This window comes from Mus musculus, chromosome 5, assembly GCF_000001635.26.
Source record: "Mus musculus strain C57BL/6J chromosome 5, GRCm38.p6 C57BL/6J".
Taxonomy (NCBI): domain Eukaryota; kingdom Metazoa; phylum Chordata; class Mammalia; order Rodentia; family Muridae; genus Mus; species Mus musculus.
In genome coordinates, this window is record NC_000071.6 from 100,677,002 (window position 1) to 100,698,223 (window position 21,222).

The 21,222-nt window shown below is 43.7% G+C and overlaps 1 protein-coding gene across 1 annotated transcript in view; it reads right to left on the minus strand.

The window, feature by feature from the left end:
- Positions 1–2,482: 2,482 nt before the first annotated feature.
- Hpse (heparanase) overlaps positions 2,483–21,222 on the minus strand; it is a 40,233-nt gene continuing 21,493 nt past the window's right edge. Inside the window, exons 5-12 of the mRNA NM_152803.5 lie at positions 18,486–18,654; positions 17,151–17,198; positions 15,884–15,977; positions 15,182–15,288; positions 14,298–14,412; positions 11,820–11,938; positions 7,979–8,125; positions 2,483–4,029 (exon numbers count right to left, since the gene is read on the minus strand). Coding sequence (NP_690016.1) covers positions 3,870–4,029; positions 7,979–8,125; positions 11,820–11,938; positions 14,298–14,412; positions 15,182–15,288; positions 15,884–15,977; positions 17,151–17,198; positions 18,486–18,654 — 959 coding nt within the window. The 3' untranslated portion in view covers positions 2,483–3,869. The remainder of the gene's footprint in view (positions 4,030–7,978; positions 8,126–11,819; positions 11,939–14,297; positions 14,413–15,181; positions 15,289–15,883; positions 15,978–17,150; positions 17,199–18,485; positions 18,655–21,222) is intronic.

A 21,222-nucleotide genomic window follows, 5' to 3' on the forward strand; every position in this document is an offset into this window, starting at 1 on the left:
CCTCAATAATTTAAAAAACGATTTTCATCTGGGTGTAGTGATGTGTGTGTGTGTGTGTGTGTGTGTGTGTGAGAGAGAGAGAGAGAGAGAGAGAGAGAGAGAGAGAGAGAGTCCACATATGTGTGTGTGAGTGTCTGGGTGTGCATGTGTTCACATGTGTGTGAAGTCAAATATGTGGATCTCAGGGATTTAACCCAGATCAGTCTCAGTGGCCAGCACCAGTGAGCAATGACTAACAAAATAGTCAAGTAAATTTACAAATATTTTTAAATAGGTAGCATACATCAACACAAAACCATACCTCTTACTTCACAGGGAATATGAGTCTATTCTGAGCCACATGCATGACTGTGGTTCAAGAACACGGTTTCAGATTACCCCAGAACCATGTTCCAACATAGAAGTAATAGTACACACCAAAAGGAAGGAATAAATCCTCTGGCAATTAGTTTGGGGTTGGTAGACTAAGTGAATACATTAAAAGGTTTCATGTGATGGTTGGATGTTAGTTCAGAGACAGAGGTTAGCAGTGACTGATTAGCAAGGGAACTAAAGATAGTTGTACTGACTGGTTTTGTGTGTCAGCTTGACTCAAGCTGGAGTTATCACAGAGAAAGGAGCCTCCCTTGAGGAAATGCCTCCATGAGATCTGGCTGTAAGGCATTTTCTCAATTAGTGATCAAGGGTGGGAGGTCCCATTGTGGGTGGTGCCATCCCTGGGCTGGTAGTCTTGGGTTCTATAAGCAAGCAAGCTGAGCAAGCCAGGGGAAGCAAGCCAGTAAGTAACATCCTTCCATGTCCTCTGCATCAGCTCCTGCTTCCTGACCTGCTTGAGTTCCAGTCCTGACTTCCTTTGGTGATGAACAACAATGTGAAAGTGTAAGCTGAAGAAACCCTTTCCTCCCCAACATGCTGCTTGGTCATGATGTTTGTACAGGAATAGAAACCCTGATGAAGACAATAGTCAAAGGTAATTTTGGTTCTGGATCTGTAACATTCTGACTCTACACAATCATGAAGTTCTAATTAATAAGTTGGATAGAATCTACAACATAGTTCTAGCCTTTTTTTTTAAAAAAAAGTAGGAACTTAAATTTACGCAGACAATACCATCTCAGGTTTCAAATATAAATTCTTTGAATATTCAAAATCAAAATGCCTAAGTCCATTTTTGTTATTAGTGTGTGTGGTTGGGGGAGGCACACATGACGCCCTGCATGTTTCGAGGTCAGTTCTTTGTGGGGTCGGTTCTCTCCACGAAACATTACGTGGGTTCCAGGGTTGGAACTTGGGTGGCCTGTTCTTTAGTTTTTGTCAGCTAGTTTATGTCATTAGAAAGATATTTGTGACAGTATGACGGATCACAGGAAATATGAAACTGATGAAGATTCTGTGTCACGTGACATGTCCACTTGCAAGCATCACGTGACATGAGGTGAAAATGGCTAAATAGCTTGTGAGTGTCAGGGAAGAGTCTGCGGAGAGAGTAGAACAATAAGTCGCTTGGATGCTGGAGGAGGTGTTGAGGTTAAGGTCTGAATGTACCTTCACACACACATAAACATTTGTCACCTAGAAAGGAGACAGAGCAGCCAGAGGGAATGCGCACTTGCACACAGACTCACACACACACACACACACACACACACACACACACACACACACACGTGCATGGGAAGGAAACAAGGCACGGGCACATGCTGCTCGGATCTTGTGTGCAGAGAGAACAGAGTTGACGAAGTGCCTAAGGTTAAGACCAATGAAAGGCAGGTGCCAGTTGGTGAAGAACCTCACTGCCCTGTAAGGAATGGAAAGGCACTTGGGTAGTTCCAACAGGGCAGGGAGAATGGGTGGGTCAGTGGTTAAGAACATTTAACCTCTCTTGCAGTAGACCTGATTTCAGTTCCCAGCATGGCTCATAATCATTTGTAACTCCAACTCCAAGGGAATGTGATGGTTTTGCTCCTGCCCTGTGGGGGCTGGTGCACCCATGTCAGCCCATGTTCCCTAGTCCCCACCCACCAGGTAAAATAATAAGAAATCAATCTTGAAAGAGTTTGAGGCAAGGTTGGGATGAATGAACAAGTTAGATGTTGCTACCGTCACACAAGTGAAAAATTAGGCATTGGGCTTAGCAGAAGAAGAACAAGGAAAATAGGTAAGCCAAGACTTGGTGACTGAAGAAGGAAATTATGTTTATGCCTGATTGTTCCTCTTCTGCAGAGTCAAGCGCTTCAATGTTGGGGAGGATAAACAAGTACAGGTAGGGGGTATACAAAAAGATGGTGAAGGAAGAAGCAGCTTCATTCATTCATTCATTCATTCATTCATTCATTCTGCAGTCATGAGGATCAAACCCAGGGCATTTTGTCTGTGCTAGGCTAACATTTTTCCAGTGAGCCAAAGCTCCAACCCGTCGAAACCAGACTTTCAAATTAAGATCCTGTAAGCTTTAGATTTATTAGAAGAATGACCATGCAAATTGAGGCTATAAAATTAGTTTATTTCAAATGTGGAAATATAAAACTTACTTGCATAAAAATTGAGAGTATTGAAGCATACAAACTTTAGGTTCTAGCTTCATCAATGTACTAAATTCAGTGGAGATAATATTCATAGCAGGCAAACATACAGAACTGTAATCCTTAGGATTAAAATCCTGGGGTGGGGGGAGAATTACATTTTGTTACTTAATCCAAAGCAAGTGTCCAGTGCCGTGGACTCCACTAAACCTCTCTGCCCCAGGGAGTATTGCTTGAATACAGTTGTAGGCATTGCTACTCATGGATGGTGACGAGAAATGACCACAGACCTATTCCTTGCCGGTAAGACTTGAGGAGACTTGAGGAAAGGCTTGCGAAGATAACTTCCAAGAAAGAGCTCTTCAGGTTTGTGAAGAAAGCACTCATCTTCTTCCTCTGATTGCTGCTGGATCTCAATGAATCGATAGACCAGTTGTAGCCATCACGTGCCCAGGCCAAGAAGGGAGCCAGCACTACAGACATCGGGACAGAGAGGGAGAAAGAAGATGGGCCCCTGCTGACATGCTCAGCTGTCCAACCCTACCTCACTTCAACAACTCCGTTTGTGGGGTTATAAATGTCCTCATTTAGAGGCTTCTGCTACTCACAGGCCAAAGCTTTCCAGGCAAAGCAACAGCTATTGGTGTAGAAAAAGTAAACCCTAATCGAGGGTGATGACGTCAGGCGTTTCCAGAAACGTCTCCCAATCAGCCAACCGGCTCCTTTACCGTCATTTCCAAACCACAGGCATCGCTTCCCTCTCGGCTGGTCTTTTATTCGCCTTTGTTTAAGACTACTCCACCCAGCCATCTGTCCTTTCCCAGACTTGTGAAGGACGAAGAGAAGAGGCACAGGGTCTGTTTCTCTGTTTTAGTTCCTCTCCGAGTGTGAGCAGGTGTCTTTTTTACAGCCAGTGGGGCGTTACGGCAATGCGCCTTCCCCCACTGGAGCTAGAGAGAGGCCCCTGAAGGTCATATTTGACAATCTTCTTACCAAAATAATAACAATTAAATAAAAACAAACAAAGCCTTTTAAAAAAAAATCAGGCATATCCTCCACTTATTTGCCTTTTGGTCACATTGGAGGCATTCCTATACATTTTTAAACAACCCCTAAAATAGTGCATGCAAAGGGCTAAGCGTCATTTGCCACACAGTGCTATTAACTGTCACCACCTGCAGTATTCTTCTTAGAGGAGAACACCACACTGAATGTAATACTGAAGTGTACCCCACCCTCCCGAAGCTCTGGAACTCGGCAAGGAGGTGGCCTCCTAAACTAGGGTTTTGTTTTATGAATAACACCCCCCTCGGCTTTTGTCTCAGGGGTACCGTATGCCTTTTATTTTCATATACAAGCAGCGATTTTGGCATTTCTTATGACAAAAAAACCATAGGAAAAGGCAGGCAGGCTTAGTGCACTTCCTGCGGGGAGAGGTTTTTCTGTCAAAGCTGGCAGGGTCTGCTCATCCACCATCTTCAGAATTTGACCGTTCAGTTGGACAGATCTACAGGAAGGAAAGACATGCTTGTGTTAGGCAGGTTTGCACATGCACTGTGGCCCCTACAAAACCTGTGGAATCATTTTAGGTCATCAAGGGCAGGGGTGGGGGTGGGGTGGGGCATTGTGGCAGCTTGAATTATACACTTTGTGAGGGGAGCTTGGGTGTTTGACTGAGACACACTTAAAACTGGAGTGGGAGAGAACATAGGTGGACTAGCAGAGAATATGTGGCCTTTTTCAGAAACATGCACAGATCGTCTGCCTATTTTACCCTGGTTTCTGAAAGAGCATCACACACCGTATCTCAGGCTGGAATTTACTATGTAACCTAGACTAGCCTCAGACTCCTAGCAGTCTTCCTACCTCCACTGTACTCAGGGACTTCATCATCATGGTCTTTTTTTTTTTTTTTAATTTAAAAATTTTTTTTGTTATTGCTAAAAACTGACAAGCTGAGTTATTTTTATATTGTATATGGAATGCACATGACACATGTATAACACCTGTCAGGATGCCTGTACACAATAAACGGTGTGAACATCTTATATATCACCACTTTGCCCACAGATGAGCGAACCAGGTCAGACCTGTGATCCTTGCTCTTGGGGAGTGGGGTCAGGAGTTCAAAGTCAGCTCTGAATACATAGCATATTCAAGGCTACAGGAGACCCCATCGCAACAACCCCTAAGCAAAACTAAACCTAACAGAAGTAGTCTATTACCGCATCTTCCTTGTAACATCTTGACATATGTATTTCGTCTTTCTATGCATGTGAACGCATTTTACTTAAAGACAGGCATGCTGTATATATTTTCTAAAACTTGTTTTCAATTTACTAAAAGCTAATGTTTATTCTGTTTGTTTGTTTGTTTGTTTTTCGAGACAGGGTTTCTCTGTATAGCCCTGGCTGTCCTGGAACTCACTTTGTAGACCAGGCTGGCCTCAAATTCAGAAATCCTCCTGCCTCTGCCTCCCGAGTACTGGGATTAAAGGCGTGCGCCACCACGCTAGGCTTAATGTTTATTCTCATCTTTCAGCACTCACCCACCACATCGGTTTAGCAGACACACAGAATTCTAAGAGTTCATTAGTGCATTTACTTAATCCATGTATCCTGGGCCAATCTCTCTCTCTCTCTCTCTCTCTCTCTCTCTCTCTCTCTCTCTCTCTCTCTCTCTCTCTCGCCCTAGCTGACCTGGAAATCACTATGTAGCCTAGGCTGGCTCCTAACCTTGGGTTAACCTTCTCCTGGTTTTGCCTCTCAGGCGCTGGGATTATAGGTCTGCACTATCATGCCTGGCTTGTATTGTTTGCTTTTAGAGCCTTTTCATCTCTTGTCTAAGACTGGATCTTACTAAGTAGCTCTGGCTGGCCTCTCATTTTGTAGACAAGACTGGCTTTGAACTCACAGAGATCAAAGGTGTGCATCACTGTGGCCTGCTACACCTCCCGTTCTTACTAGGCTCCGTGGGTAGAAACCAGCTTCCATTTTGGTTAACCTTTCTTAGATGCTCAACTCTGAGTCCCACAACTCAGGACCTATGAACAACATGCCACGATGGTGCCAGGTGCTTCCAAATCTACAGTGAGGTTCGCAGGCCTTGGCTTTGCTTTTACACTTACATATCACATTGAATCTTAGATGAGGACAGGGAGGAAATATGACCAGCTTCAGGAAGCCGCAAGCAAATATAGGTCTTGAAAAGTATCTCTGAGTGGTGATAGTAAGATCGCTCAGCGTGAATTGAAGGGCCATTAGACAATACCTACCAAAGTCTGAGGGTTAATTTTAGTGCTCCCGTCTCTCAGTTTGAAGGCAAATCTGATTACTGTGTAAGACAGGAAGGCAGCAAGGTCCCCTCTGCTCAGGCTGCGGTGTTTAATCAGCTACACTCACAAGTGTGCTCTAAGGATGTGTGTTTAAGCTGGTCAGCACTGAGGATGGGGTTTCTCTGAGGAAAGTAACTTCTTGTGGGTTTTGAAGACAGAAACGGGAGGATGAGGAGAAAAGTCTGTTAAGCTGCAGGTGAGATGCAGGTTCAGGGAATTAGTCATCAACAGGTTTGGCAGAGCAGAGGACCCCAGGCACTTGTTGCCCAGCCTACCAGCCTGGATCTGATTTCCCAGAACCACAAGGTGGGAGCACAGAGCTGACCTGCATATGCTATTCTGACCCCTGAACTCAGGAATGCACATACAACATGTAGTTAGAAACAATTCAAGTGGGCTGGTGACATGGCTCAGCAGTTAAGAGCACTGACTGCTCTTCCGGAGGTCATGAGTTCAAATCCCAGCAACCACATGGTGGCTCTCAACCATCTGTGGGCCTGAGTGAGCAGGGCTGGAGCAGGAAAAAAAAAAAAAAGAAACAATTCAAGTGATTTATCTAGAAGCACATTTATGGCCATTTTTTCCCTTACCCGTTGAGAGAGAGAGAGAGAGAGAGAGAGAGAGAGAGAGAGAGAGAGATTACTTCAGTGCTATAGAAGAACCCCATTCAGCCCTGGGTGTGTGTGTTGTTCCACCCACATGCCCTTTCTAGATCAGACATGTGGTTCAGCCCCTGTGGCTGTCCATCACCAAGAGGAGTTTCTTTTCAGAACAAATAATCTAAATTTGGAAGGTATTCTGCACACGATAAACATCAACCAGCCACAAGCCCTTTACCTACAAGGGTGTGCTGCCTACAAGATACCTTAAAGCAATGGTGGCACAAAGCCCATGGGAGTGACCAGCCAATAACTGATCTGACTTAAGGCCCACTCCATGAGATAGAACCCATACCTGACATTACCCTGGTGATCAAGAACCTAAGACTAGATTACCCCAGGGACCTAGGGTAAAGCCAAAGAATACCGGTCTTAAATAAACAAACAAACAAAAACGTAGGAATCAAACAACTCGAGGATATTCTGCTACATTTATAGATCAGTGTCATGTTCAGAGAAACTTCCTCCTGCAGCAGATGGGAGCACATACAGAGACCCACGGCCAGGCAGTGTGCGGGAGTGAGTCCTGGGAACACTCAGCCCTGAGGAGGAGGTATGCACCAGATCCCTTCCCTCAGGGAACTCTGCAGAAAGACTGTGAGCGTCAGAGGAGATGGAGGACACCATCTTTGAACAACCAACGTGAGCAAAGCCCATATGAACTCACAGAGACTGAAGACGCACGCACAGGGCCTGCACAGGTCTGCACCGGGTCCTCTGCAGTATAGAATGTGGTTCCCGGGGCTCCCGAGTGTGAGAGGGTCTCTGATTCATCTGCTTTCTTTTGGGCTCTTTTCCTTCTATTGGTTTGTCTTCTCTAACTTTGATGTGATAGTTTCTGTCTTCTATTTTATTTTGTTGTATTTTTAAAAATGAATGAATGAATGAATGAAAACCTAGCCACTAGGGTAAAGGTTAACAACTGAACAGTTTTCTCCAATAGAGAGGCACACCCAGCCTCCCCGGGTGAGAGATAACAAACACCATTTCTGGGTATTACTCCATTTTGTTTTCTCAGTCTTGGGGGTTTTGTTGTTGTATTGAGTTTTTGTTTTGTTTTTGTTGTTGTTTTGAGAAAGAACTTAAAGCTGAGCAGGTAGGGAGGGGAAGGGGATCTGGGAGGACTTGAGAAAAGAAGGATACGATTCAAATATATTTAAGAGTTGTTTTTAAAAAATAAAAAAAAATATTAAAAAAAACTAAATATACTGAATGGATCTTGATATGTGAAGATATTTGGGACTGCAGATATTCTTCCAGGCTATTAGTTTGTGTCTATATCCTTCTACACTGGAGTTACACTTATGTAAACATAAGTACTCATATATGGAATTTCTGAAATAAAAAATCGTTAGAATGCAATGCTTACCCTTTTTTTCCCCCTCCATGAAAAACCCGTCTCCATTGTAATAAATACCAATGAACTTACATAAAGTTTGCAGCCAACAGGAGACTTTACTCACTTGGAAAGTAATCCATCCGGCCCCGAAGGCTTCAGAAGGTACGTATCCACTGGTTTCCTGAACAACGGAGGCGGTACCTTCAAGTGCTTGGTGACATTATGGAGGTTCAGGACATACAGAGTTAGATCTCCTTCCTGATATCGTGGGCTAAATGCAAACAGGTTAACTCAGTCACATATTTGTCTGATATATTTGATGAAGAACTTGAACATGCATGCCATCAGACACACCGTGTGCCCTATTCACAAAGGGGGTGGGACCTATCAGCATCCTTTCCTAGGATGACGTTAGACCGGTCATGTGGCCTTATTCGGGAAGCAAGAGAAGTACAGCTCTCCACACCAACAGCTCCCAAGAGAGAACACTTTGCTCCTTTGTTACACGGAGCTCCAGAAGCCCATAGCCAGGCCATATATTTTATATATAGGAAGGGTTAATAATAATAAGATCTATTCATGTGAATTCATTATAAACTGTATAAACAAGAGCCATTCCAAATCTTATAAAAAGACTGAACAGGAGTCTCGTTAGAACCTGCTCTTCCTCTAGAGGACCAGGGTTCAGTCTCCAGTGTGACAGTCCACAACTGTCGTAACTCTAGTTTTAGAGCTGATGCTCTCCTCTGGCCTCCCGGGGCATCAGGCACGTACGCACACACACACACACACACACACACACACACACACACACACACACGGTACACAAACACATGTAGGCAGACGCCATACATATAAAATAAAAATAATAAGACTGAGGGCTGGGGAGAAGGCTCAGAGAGGTTAAGGGCACTGACTGCTCTTCCAGAGGTCCTGAGCTCAATTCTCAGCAACCACAAGGTGGCTCACAACCATCTGTAAAGGGATCTGATGCCCTCTTCTGGCGTGTCTGAAGACAGCTTCAGTGTACTCATACATGAAATAAATAAATAAATAAATAAATAAACAATAAGACTGAGACAGAGCTGGGGAAATGGATAAGCTGGTATTCTAGTGATGGTGGGAAGGGAGGTAGAGATGTGCCGTGACCCCTTCCAGCTTGCTGGCCCACTAGCCTAACAAACTTGGCAAAGTTTCAAGCCTATGAGGGTTCCTCTAACAAAAGGTAGATGGCTTCCAATGAAGGACCCCAGAGAATGCTGGCTTCTACATGCACACACGTATGTATATGCACACCTGGGAATACACATGTACACCCCACATGTGAACATGCCCATACATATAAAAGAACACACAAAATATAATTATCACATAAAATAAGAAATAACTAAACAAAGGCAAAGCATGGTGGTGTATGCCTTTCCTCAGATCGGGTGGGAGGCAGAGGCAGGCCTGGTTTACAGAGCAGATTCCAGGCCAGTCAAGACTATCTAGTAAGACTCCATTCCAAACAAAACAAAACAAAAACTAAGTCAGCCGACTTTTCCAGAATTCATGCATTTCAACCGTTCCTTACTTCTTACCACGAACTTTCCTATTCAGACAGCCCCCCGCCCCCCCCCCCCCCCGTCACCAGAAATGGAAAATGTTAAGTGCTTTGGGGCTAGTGTTAGCCCATCGGCCATGACAGATTGAGCCTCATAGTCCCTCAAGTTCATCTGAGTGTGGTGATATTTTATTTGTGTTCATTCCTGAAAATTTCAGGATATTTTCATTATAGGTTGTAACAATTAGAATTATTTTTAATTGTGAATCTTTGCTAGGTTGGAAATGCTTATTTAAGCAATTTTTTAAAAATCTTATTTATCTATTTTGGTTTTTTGAGGCTGCCAGGAATTAGCTCAGTACACCAGGCTGAAGAAAATTAAGGACCCGCCTGTTCCTGCTTTCCAAGTGTTGGGATTAAAAGTGTGTGGCACCACTGCCTGGCTTGTTTTATTATTTTTAAAAACTTATTTATGTGTATGAGTGTTCTGCCTGCATAATTGTACACTGCGTGTGTGCCTGGTGCCTGCTGAAACCAGAGTGTTGCATGCCTTAAAACCAGAGTTACAAACAGTTTAAGTTGCTTATATGGGTGCTGATGCTGGAAATTGAAACTGGGTCCTCAGCTGGTACTCTTAACTGCTGAGCCATCTCTTCAGCCCCCATTTAAGCAATTGTGTGTGTGTGTGTGTGTGTGTGTGTGTGTGTGCATGCTTTCATGTGCACATATGCAAATATGCTGTGAGTGCAGGCCTACATTGCCACGTCCAGCTTTTTCTACTCGGATGCTGGATCTTAAAGCAGGTCCCCATGCTTCCATGGAGCACATACGCCATCGAGCCGTCTCTCCAGCCCTGCTAGCAATTTTTTTAATTTAGATCCTGCTATCATGAAGACAAACAGGAAGGGATAAAGAAAAACGACACAGGTCCCATCAATCACAGAGCTAGGGGGCAACTGGAGTGCTGGATGGGAAAGTTACACACCTCCCCAATCCAGAAGGAAGTTACATGCCTCCCTGTCTTAGTCAGGGTTTCTATTCCTGCACAAACATCATGACCAAGAAGCAGCTGGGGAGGAAAGGGTTTATTTGGCTTACACTTCCATGCTGCTGTTCATCACCAAAGGAAGTCAGGGCTGGAACTCAAGCAAGTCAGAAAGCAGGAGCTGATGCAGAGGCTATGGAGGGATGTTCTTTACTGGCTTGCTTCCCTTGGCTTGCTCAGCCTGCTCTCTTATAGAACCCAAGACTACCAGCCCAGAGATGGTCCCACCCACAAGGGGCCTTTCCCCCTTGATCACTAATTGAGAAAATGCCTTACAGAAAGATCTCATGGAGGCATTTCCTCAACTGAAGCTCCTTTCTCTGTAATAACTCCAGCTGTATCAAGTTGACACAAACTAGCCAGTACAATTGACCCCTTGTCAACTTGACACACAAACACATCACTAGTAAGCCTCAACCCTTACATTCTTATTCATCCCCAAGGTCTAAATAACTTTAAACATCCCACAGTCTTTACATATGCTTAAATTTTCAATCTCTTTAAAATATCCATCTCTTTTAAAATCCAAAGTCTTTTTACAATTAAAAGTCTCTTCTTAATCACCACTAATTTCTTAGCTCCAGCTAACCAGCATCAATAGTCCCAGTAATGCAAAGGTTTTGCTTTAGTAGTTCTGGTATCTTGTTAATCACAGCTGATTCTTCAGCCCCAGCTAATCAGAACCACAGAATAATCAAACTCCAAAATAGCAATGACCCTGAAAAGAGTCTTTAATTTTCCCTCTGAAATTTCACAAGCCAGGCTTCCATCTTCTGCATTGTTCTCAACATTATCTTCCAAGCTCCTACACAACATCTGACAGAGCTCTTAACAATGATTGGATCTTCAAGCCCAAAGTTCCAAAGTCCTTCCACAGTCCTCCCCAAAACATGGTCAGGTTGTCACAGGAATACCCCACTTCTGGTACCAATTGTCTTAGTCAGGGTTTCTATTCCTGCACAAACATCATGACCAAGAAACAGCTGGGGAGGAAAGGGTTTATTTGGCTTACATTTCCATACTGCTGTTCATCACCAAAGGAAGTCAGGGCTGGAACTCAAGCAAGTCAGAAAGCAGGAGCTGATGCAGAGGCCATGGAGGGATGTTCTTTACTGGCTTGCTTCCCCTGGCTTGCTCAGCCTGCTCTCTTATAGAACCAAGACTACCAGCCCAGAGATGGTCCCACCCACAAGGGGCCTTTCCCCCTTGATCACTAATTGAGAAAATGCCTTACAGAAGGATCTCATGGAGGCATTTCCTCAACTGAAGCTCCTTTCTCTGTAATAACTCCAGCTGTGTCAAGTTGACACAAAACTAGCCAGTACACTCCCCAATCCAGACTGCTGTTGGGAGAAAGATGTGTTCCATACTCACTGATAGACGTTAGTGCAGTGGAGATACACTCGGAGTTTGCTCCTGTCTGGGCCTTTCACTCTTGACAGTAACACCCTGGGACCTACCAGTTTCTTGAACAGAAGAGAGAGCCAGTAATCCTAGTTCATTTGGGGAAGGAACCGAAAACAGATCTCTGGTTATTTTCTCATTTGTGTCTTAACAAGCCAACTACACAGCTATCGTATACCAGTGTGACAATTACCCAAGGGATTTTCATGACCACAGTAAACGGGATAAGTTCTGACCAGAATAAATCAACTATCATACTATTTTCAACAAGGAAATTGAAATATTGGCTAAATATATTCAAATCACTCTCTGAAGAATCATTCTGAGAAGGGCTGGAGAGATGACTCAGCAGTTAAGAGTCTGCTGTTCCGAAGGACTAGGGTTCAGACTGTAGAACCTACACAGTGGCTCAGAACTGTTTGTAACTCCAGTTGTCGGAGGAAGCAATGCCTTCTCCTGGCCTCTGAGATCACTGGCTATGATCACATGGGCACACACATAAATGCAGGCAAAACACCCAGACATATAAAATAAAAATTTTAAAACATTTTAAAAAACTGTACCATTAAAATATCCTTAGGAAACAAATCTTCAAGTGTCATTTTACATGTTTAATTATTTATTTTCTGTTTTTGAAAGATAGGATCATGTAACTTGGGCTGGTTTCAAATTCACTATGTTGCTGAGGCTGGCCCTGAATGTCTGATTTTCTACTTCTACTGGATAACAGGGATGGCAGGTGTGCACCTACACTTGGCTTCCATTGATACAGAGTAAGAAGGGTAACGCCATGCTTCTTAGGGCAATGGTTATCATACCTTAAGTTTTAGATACACACACACACACACACACAATCACAGTCATAACACACTCTCTCACAGAACTCACACATACATAAGGTAGAACGTTGGATAAAAGGCTAAATTTCCTCATTTAGCATCAAATATAGTATAAGATAGGTAAAAATAAAATTTTATTCATAATATCTTGGAGATTATCATATACGTACATACATACACTTAAAATTTTTTTATGAGACAGGGTTTCACTATGTAGCTCTTTACTGGATTAGAGCTCACTATGTAGACGAGGCTGACTACTGCCAGCTGGTATTAAAGGCATGTACCACCATACCTGTCTCAAATCTTGAAGATTAGGGGCAAAATAGTTAATTATTAGGATAGTGTTTTTAAAACAAATACGTAGCCCTAGCCTGTTGTAAAGTTAGACAAACTTCATGACTTAATAACATAATTTGTTGTCTGCTGTTGTTGAGACACAAGGTTACTCTGTTGCCCAGGCTGGCTTGAAACACACTCTGTAACCTGGATGGCTTTGAACTCATGGTGATTCTCCTGCCTCAGCCTCTCAAGTGGGATTATTGGCAGAAGTCACACACCTGGATATCATAAAAAGTTCTGAATCTTTGCTAGTAACTAGGATAGCATTTACTACCCCCCCCCCCGCCCGTGTGTGTGTGTGTGTGTGTGTGTGTGTGTGTGTGTGTGTGTGTGTGCGTGTATTTTGGTATATATGTATGTGAGTGCAGGCACAGGTTGTTTGCCATACATAGATTGTATCTAAGTCAGTGTGGACAACCTTCCTCGTTGATCTCTCTGCTTGTTGCTAGTTACACCATAATATCTTGCTTCAAAACTTCCAGGACTTCTGAGTCCATGTCCCTTCTCCTCACACGAGCTCTGGGATCACAGATGACGCTGCTGCACCAGGCTTATCATAGTCTCTGAGGATTCAAAGTGCAATAAAGGGGCCAAGTGTGGTGGTGCGTGCCTTTAACCCCAGCTCTTGGGAGGCAGAGGCAGGGGGATCTCTGTGAGACCATGACTAGCCTGAGGTACACAGTAAGTTCCAGGACAGCCTGAGCTATATAATAGAGAGTTCTCATCTCAAAAAAATAAAAAAATAAAAAAATAAAAAACAAAACAAAAATCAAAATGCAATAAGCACCTCCCCATACTGAGCTGTCCTCCAGGCCTAGAATAGCAATTTTAGCTTTGACCTACTAAAAATGCAAAACATTCATTCAAAATTTTAAATAAAATGCACACCATACTCCAAGTAGATTTTTTTTTTGTTTTTGTTTTGTTTTTCAAGACAGGTGTAGCCCTGACTGTCCTGGAACTCACTCTGTAGACCAGGTTGGCCTTGAACTCACAGAGATCCCCCTGCCTCTGCCTCCTGAGGGCTGGAATTATCACCACCCAGCTTTTTTGCTTTTTGGGGGGGACAATATTTTTAAAATAATTCCTGATTCTTAATTTCTATTCTTGAGTCACAAAAAAAGAAAAAAGAAAAGAAAAGAAATCCAAAAGGGTCCTGCTACCACACATGACTCCTTACTGAGGGCACACTGTTCCCAGGAGGCTAGTCCAGGGTCCAGGGCAGACTTGGCTCTACTCACAGGCGCAGGAGAGTGAGGTCACTTACAGGTAAAGGCTCAAAGTTTTCATCCACTAAGTGGTAGTTGCCTGCTCCGAAGAACACCTGCCTCATCACGACTTCTATGCCCATCTGGGCTGACAGGCCCAATTTATCCAGCCACCTGGGACAGAGTGACAAGAGCTCTCTTTAGATTGGAAAACAAAGTCATTCCATTCGAATTACATGTAGATTCGTTCGTCTGGGTGGGAGGAATTTGCAGGAAACCATAAGAACGTCACTAATTGCCAATGAGTTGATCTAATGAGACGGTGGCGGATGGATGCCCACACCCTCCCAAACGGTAATGTGCTCTGCTTAGAATGTCATTCATAGGCTGCAGTTGTTTTCTCTAGGTCAAGACATCTTCTACAGAGCAGAATTAAATTCTTCCATCCCACAGACAGCTCCTTATCCAGTGGTTTGGGGGGGGGGGGAACAGTCATCAACAGTGACGTCAAACAGAACCAAGGCCAAACTGCTAAGGATCCTCTCCCCCACACCCTCTGCTATTGGCTGGGGACACTAAATAAAGATGTCCAACAAGGTTTAGCAAGCTTTAGATAAAGGTGCATGAGTGTTCTTGCCTGCATGCATGTCCGTGCACCGTATGCATACCTGGTGCCCGAGGAGACTGTAAGAGGGCACTGAATCTCCTAAAACTGGAGTTACCACATGGGTGCTGGGACTCGAACCCCAGGCCTGTATGTGCAGCCAGCGTTCCTAACCATTGAGCCATCTCTCCAGCCTGGAAAACCACTTTTTTTTCTAAGTCCTTGCCACACAGTTTTAGGGCTCTCCCTCGGAGACTGTACTTGATGCGGGTTTGGCTGCCATTGGCGGATGCAGAAAAGCTGAACCCTGAGCCCGAAAGGCCGCACAGTCTCACTTACATAAAGCCAGCTGCAAAGGTGTTGGACAGCAAGGGTGCACCGCCACCGTAAGCTGAGCTCGTCTCTCCCAACCAGACCTTCTTGCCAGGTGTGATCTCTTTAGTGACCTGAGGAACGAGGTCATTGCAAACAGGTCAGCCACCTTAGTGCTGAGCTCGAACATCGCACAGAGCGTTGCATCTGCAGGCTCATCTGTCCTCTTAGTTACATCGGCAACCACTCAGGTCTTTATCATTCTCTTTTATGGGCCTACTAGAAGGAGGACGAATAAATATGGTCTATAATAGTTAACTCCACTGATAGGCCATTAGAAGTATTTCAGGGGCTGGTGAGATGGCTCAGTGGGTAAGAGCACCCGACTGCTCTTCTGAAGGTCCAGAGTTCAAATCCCAGCAACCACATGGTGGCTCACAACCATCCTTAACAAAATCTGACACCCTCTTCTGGTGTGTCTGAAGACAGCTACAGTGTACTTACATATAATAATAAATAAATCTTAAAAAAAAAAAATAGAAGTATTTCAATTTCTAATCATCACAACTAAATAAGATCTAATGCTTAGGAGGAAACCGGGGAAGGAGACATAGTGCTTACTCTTTAAAAGTAGAAAAAAATATGTTAATATTTTTCTAATATCCATAGACATCCTTAGACCATGTTATAGAGACTGGTGTGGCATGAAAAATTCAGATAGACTATTACCTTCAGAATTTTTTGCACAGAGAGAATAAAAGTGTCCAGCACATCAGAGCTCAGAAAATCTTCTTTGGTAGCGATGCGTCCATTCAAGTAATAGCTAAATTATTCAGAAAAAAAAATGAGGCATTACTTCCTGCTGTTACATCAGTTGTGAACCTTGTTCTTTCTTCTTCATACCCTTTCTCAGCATTATTATTTTTGAAAAAGGCAGAAATTCTTCCAGAGAGGAACTAACATGGGGAAGGGTCTACTTTATCCAAATAACTATATATCATATCAGCTCTTCCCCTTAAGAAGAGACAGGCAGAATACAGGTTATTCATTCTTTGCCAAGCAACTGGTTTTACCTGCTTCTGTAGCTCATGGCTCAGTTGGCCATGGACCTCGAGCTTTTTAAGAACTACCACATTATTTAAAACAACATTACATTTGTTTTATTAATATTATTTTTTTGCATAATGACATTCGAAATGCTGCCTGTTTATTACTTGAACTTTTAAAAGTCAATCAGCAGCCAGGCAAAAATAACAATAACTATAACTGGAATTAGCTTTTCAGCATTAAGAATTCTTATTCTTTTGGCAGGAGGTGGTGGCGCACGCCTTTAATCCCAGCACGCGGGAGGCAGAGGCAGGTGGATCTCTGAGTCTGAGGCCAGCCTGGGCTACAGAACAAGTTCCAGGCCAGCCAGGGCTACACACAGAAACCCTGTCTCAAAAAACCAAAAAGAAAGGAGGGGGGACTGCACAGAGTCTTTATCTCAAAAAATCAAAACAAGAATCCAAACCAACATCAGAAAAAGAATCCTTATTTAAAAAGAGAGCGAGAGATGCTAATTGTTTGTTTATTTAGAGACACAGTCTCTCACCCTGTAGCCTTGGTTGGCCTGGAACTCAATATGTAGACCAGGCTGGGCTTGAACTCACAGAGATCTCCTGAGTGCAAAGATTAAAGATGTACACCACCACACCCAACTTATATTTGTGTGTGTGTGTGTGTAAATGTGTGCCTGTATGAGTTATATGCACACGTGTGTGTAATGCCCTTGGAGGCCAGAAAAGTGATCTCCTGGAAATGGAGACACAGATGGTTGTGAGCCAGGACCCAAAGCCAAGTCCTCTGTAAGAACAGCAAGTGGTGCTCCTAACTGCTGAGCCAGCTCTCCAGCCCATTTGTAATGTAACTATAATTACATCACTGAGGCATGGGGGTGGGGTGGGCATTAAACAAACTGACATTAATAACGGGATATTGTAGTGTGAGTACTTACTGATGCCATGTAAGAGAGTCGATCACTTCTCCGCCAGCCTTCAGGAAACTAGAAGAAACGTTCCGTGGTGAGGTCACGTTCCCTCAAACGAACGCGTGCTTCAGAATAGCGTTTTCCCTGAAGATGGCTGATTATGCCGTGAGCCTCAGGCAACACAAACATCCTAATCCTACTTGACATTTGCTCCAGATTCCTTGGAATTTTAAGCCAATGGTTCCTCTTTTGATAACCCATATAATTAAGCAGCAAACTGTTTGCTAGTGTGTGGACTATTGGGGCTTCTCCATGGGAGAAAAGTGGTTCTGCTTTCTTGCTGAGAGAGCAGCAAAAGCTAAGAAGGAAACCCCCGTCCCGCTCAGAGCTGAAGCTAAAGCCAAGGCCACTGAAAACCAAGGCCACTGAAAGAAGAGCTGCACATCTCCCCCCTTCCACTGCCCAAGACCCCGAAGCTCCAGAGGCAGTCTGTATACCTCAGTGATAGCATCTCCAGGAGGAACAAGCTTGATCCCTCTGCCCTCATCTGGTTCCCCTGACCTCTGAGTCATTCATGGAGAAGACAGAATTCATCAACACGCTCCAGCTCATTGTTTATGTCAAGACCAGCAAGAGTCAAATCAAACAGGCTGAGAGGAAACTCTTGGACATCGATATGGCCCACAGCAATCTCCTACTTAAGCCTGACAGAAGGCACATGCTCGACTGCCTCTTCATACAATGCGTTGGTTGTTGTCAGCAAAATTAGGACCATCTAAACTCAGTTCAGTGGGTAATTTTAAGTACACATTTTTTTTAAGCATTAAAAAAGTAAGAAGGCTCCAGGTGGTGGTGACATATACCTTTAATCCCAGAATCCAGATGGTAGAGGTAAATCTCTGAGTTCTAAGCCACCCTGGTCTATATAACCTGTTCCGGGACAGCTGATGCTAAACAGAGAAACCCTGTCTTGAAAAACCAAGAAAGCAGGAGGAGAGAAAGAAGGAGGAAGTGGAGGGGAGGAGGAGGAAGGAAAAGAGGAAGGGGAAGAGGAGGAAGAGGAAGAAGAGGAGAAGAGGAGGAGAAAGGAGGAGGAGAAGAGAGAGAAGGAAAGAGAGAGAGAGAGAGAGAGAGAGAGAGAGAGAAGAGAGAAAGAAAGAAAGAAAGAAAGAAAGAAAGAAAGAAAGAAAGAAAGAAAGAAAGAAGGAAGGAGAAAGAGAGAGAGAGAGGGAGGGAGGGAGGGAGGGAGGGAGGGAGGGAGGAAGGAAGGAAGGAAGGAAGGAAGGAAGGAAGGAAGGAAGGAAGGAAAGAAGGAAGAGAGAAGGAAAGAGAGAGAGAAAGTTGTACATTCCCAGTTCCTACCTCCTCAGCAGTTTAACTGTCTTCCCTCGAGGCTGACCGATGTCAGGACCATAGAGTTTTGCATTTTGGAAAGCTGACCTTTGTAGAAGTTTATGCAACTCCACAAAGTCTTCTCCTAACTGCAACCCATCGATGAGAATGTGAGCTTTCTTCCAGAAACTGTTGGGCTCTGAAAGACAGCAAGTCTCACACTCACCTCTTACCTGAATGTCTTTCTTTAAACACAAACATACAGCAACAAGCATTTCTCAAATTACAAAACCTAGAATCAAAAGTAAGGAAAGTGGCCGGTGAGATGGCTCAGCAGTTAAGAGCACTGACTGCTCTTCCAAAGGTTCTGAGTTCAAGTCCCAGAAACCACATGGTGGCTCACAACCATCCATAATGAAATCTGACTCCCTCTTCTGGTGTGTCTGAAGACAGCTACAGTGTACTTACATATAATAATAAATAAATCTTTGGGCTGGAGCGAGTGAGGCCCAAGCAAACAGAGGTCCTGAGTTCAATTCCCAGCAACCCCATGATGACTCACAACCATCTGTACAGCTATAGTGCACTCATATACATAAAATAAATAAATAAATCTTTTTTAAAAGCCAAGGAAAGTTATTAAAGAGGAGATCTTTGTTTGTTTGTTTTGTTTTGTTTTTCAAGACAGGGTTTCTCTGTGTAGCCCTGGTTGTCCTGGAACTCACTCTGTAGACCAGGCTGGCCTCGAACTCAGAAATCCGCCTGCCTCTACCTCCCAAATGCTGGGATTAAAGGCGTGCCCCACCACTCCAGGCAAGAGGAGATCTTGAAAATGTAAACATTTGAATCATGGTGTGAGGGCGGAGTAAGCAAATTCGAGTTAATCAAGGAGATGCTAAATCAACGGGCATCTGGAAAGTAGCTTTTCTAGGGCGTGGTTCTCGTCCTTGTATTGGTTTTTTTCTGTTATTATCCTTTGAAGGGCTGGATTCGTGGAGAGATAATGGGTGAATTTAGTTTTGTCGTGGAATACTTTGGTTTCTCCATCTATGGTAATTGAGAGTTTGGCTGGGTATAGTAGCCTGGGCTGGAATTTGTGTTCTCTTAGTGTCTGTATAACATCTGTCCAGGCTCTTCTGGCTTTCATAGTCTCTGGTGAAAAATCTGGTGTAATTCTGATAGGCTTGCCTTTATATGTTACCTTAGTAGCCCGATTTTTATTTATTCCCTTACAAAGAACAATAGAAAAACGAGGGTTGGGGACATAGCACAGGTGGTAAAACTCCAGCCTTGAAGCAGGGGGACCTGAATTTGACCCCCAGACTCCATGTAAAAAAGCCAGACACTCAGCACTGGAGAGGCAGAGACAAGAGGACCTCTGTGGCTCGCTCTCCAGCGCTAGTCTACAAGGTGAGTTCCAGGTGAGTGAGAGACCATGTCTTGCTCACACACGAAAAGGTAGAAGGCACCCAAGGAATGGTACTTTAGGGTGTTCTCCAGCTTTTGCATGTTCATGCATACAAGCAAAAGCACACTAGCATGTAAACACACTCACAAGCATGTAAACACACACTAGCATGTAAACACACACAGAAGCATGTAAACACACACAGAAGCATGTAAACACATTCTAGCATGTAAACACACACACTAGCATGTAAATACACTCTAGCATGTAAACACACATACAAGCATGTAAACACACACAAGCATATAAGCACATACTAACATGCAAACACACACTAGCATGTAAACACACACATGGGGAAGCAGAGAGAGAGAAAGAGAGAGAGAGAGAGAGAGAGAGAGAGAGAGAGAGAGAGAGAGAGAGAGAGAAGAAAACAAGAAAGAAGAGTAGGCAGGGAGAAGACTATTATGTGTAGGACAGTGTCTGCCCAAACAGCACGAGCTCATCAAATGACACATTTTGATTTGACCCTTCACATTTAGCACTATTGATTGATGGATGGAAAATTTTCCTACAAATATTTTTGAATAAATCTGACTAACATGTAGGTTGGAACTTATAAGTTCCTTGGGACTGGAGAGACAGCTCAACAGTGGAGAGCACAGGCTGCTCTTCCATATGGTCCGGACCTACCTGGTGGCTCACAACTCTCTATAATCTATGCTGAAAACTTCAAGACAGTATAAAAGGGAAGTTGGAACGTGGTTGGGAGTGTAGTAGCTACTTTCTGTTGCAATAACTGAAAGCAACTTGTGGAAGAAATAATTTCTTTTATTTCTTAATTAATTCATTAATTTTATGTATATGTGTACACTGTTGCTGTCTTCAGACACACCAGAAGAAGGCATCAAATCTCATTACAGATGGTTGGGAGCCACCATGTGCTTACTGGGAACTGAACTCAGGACCTCTGGAAGAGCAGCCAGTGCTATTAACTGCTGAGTCATCTCTCCAGCCTGGAAGAAATAATTTCTATTGCTTATTGTTTTAGAGTGTATGCTTTATAGTGGTCAACCCAGGAAGAAGAGAAAGAGAGAAAGAGAGAGAGAGAGAGAGAGAGAGAGAGAGAGAGAGAGAGAGAGAGAGAAAGTGAGTTTCCTCAAGTCCAGTATGCTAAGCACAAGAGGTTTAAAAGACTGTAAGGCTCATGGGAATCTGGGGGGGAAGCCGGGAGCTGATAGTTCCTGTTTTCTTATCTCAAAACAACATGAAGATGTGCTAATGAGAAGGCCTGGCAGACGAAGCATTCCATAGAACAGGCATTGAGCTGGAAGGACAGAACCAACTTCCCAAAACTGT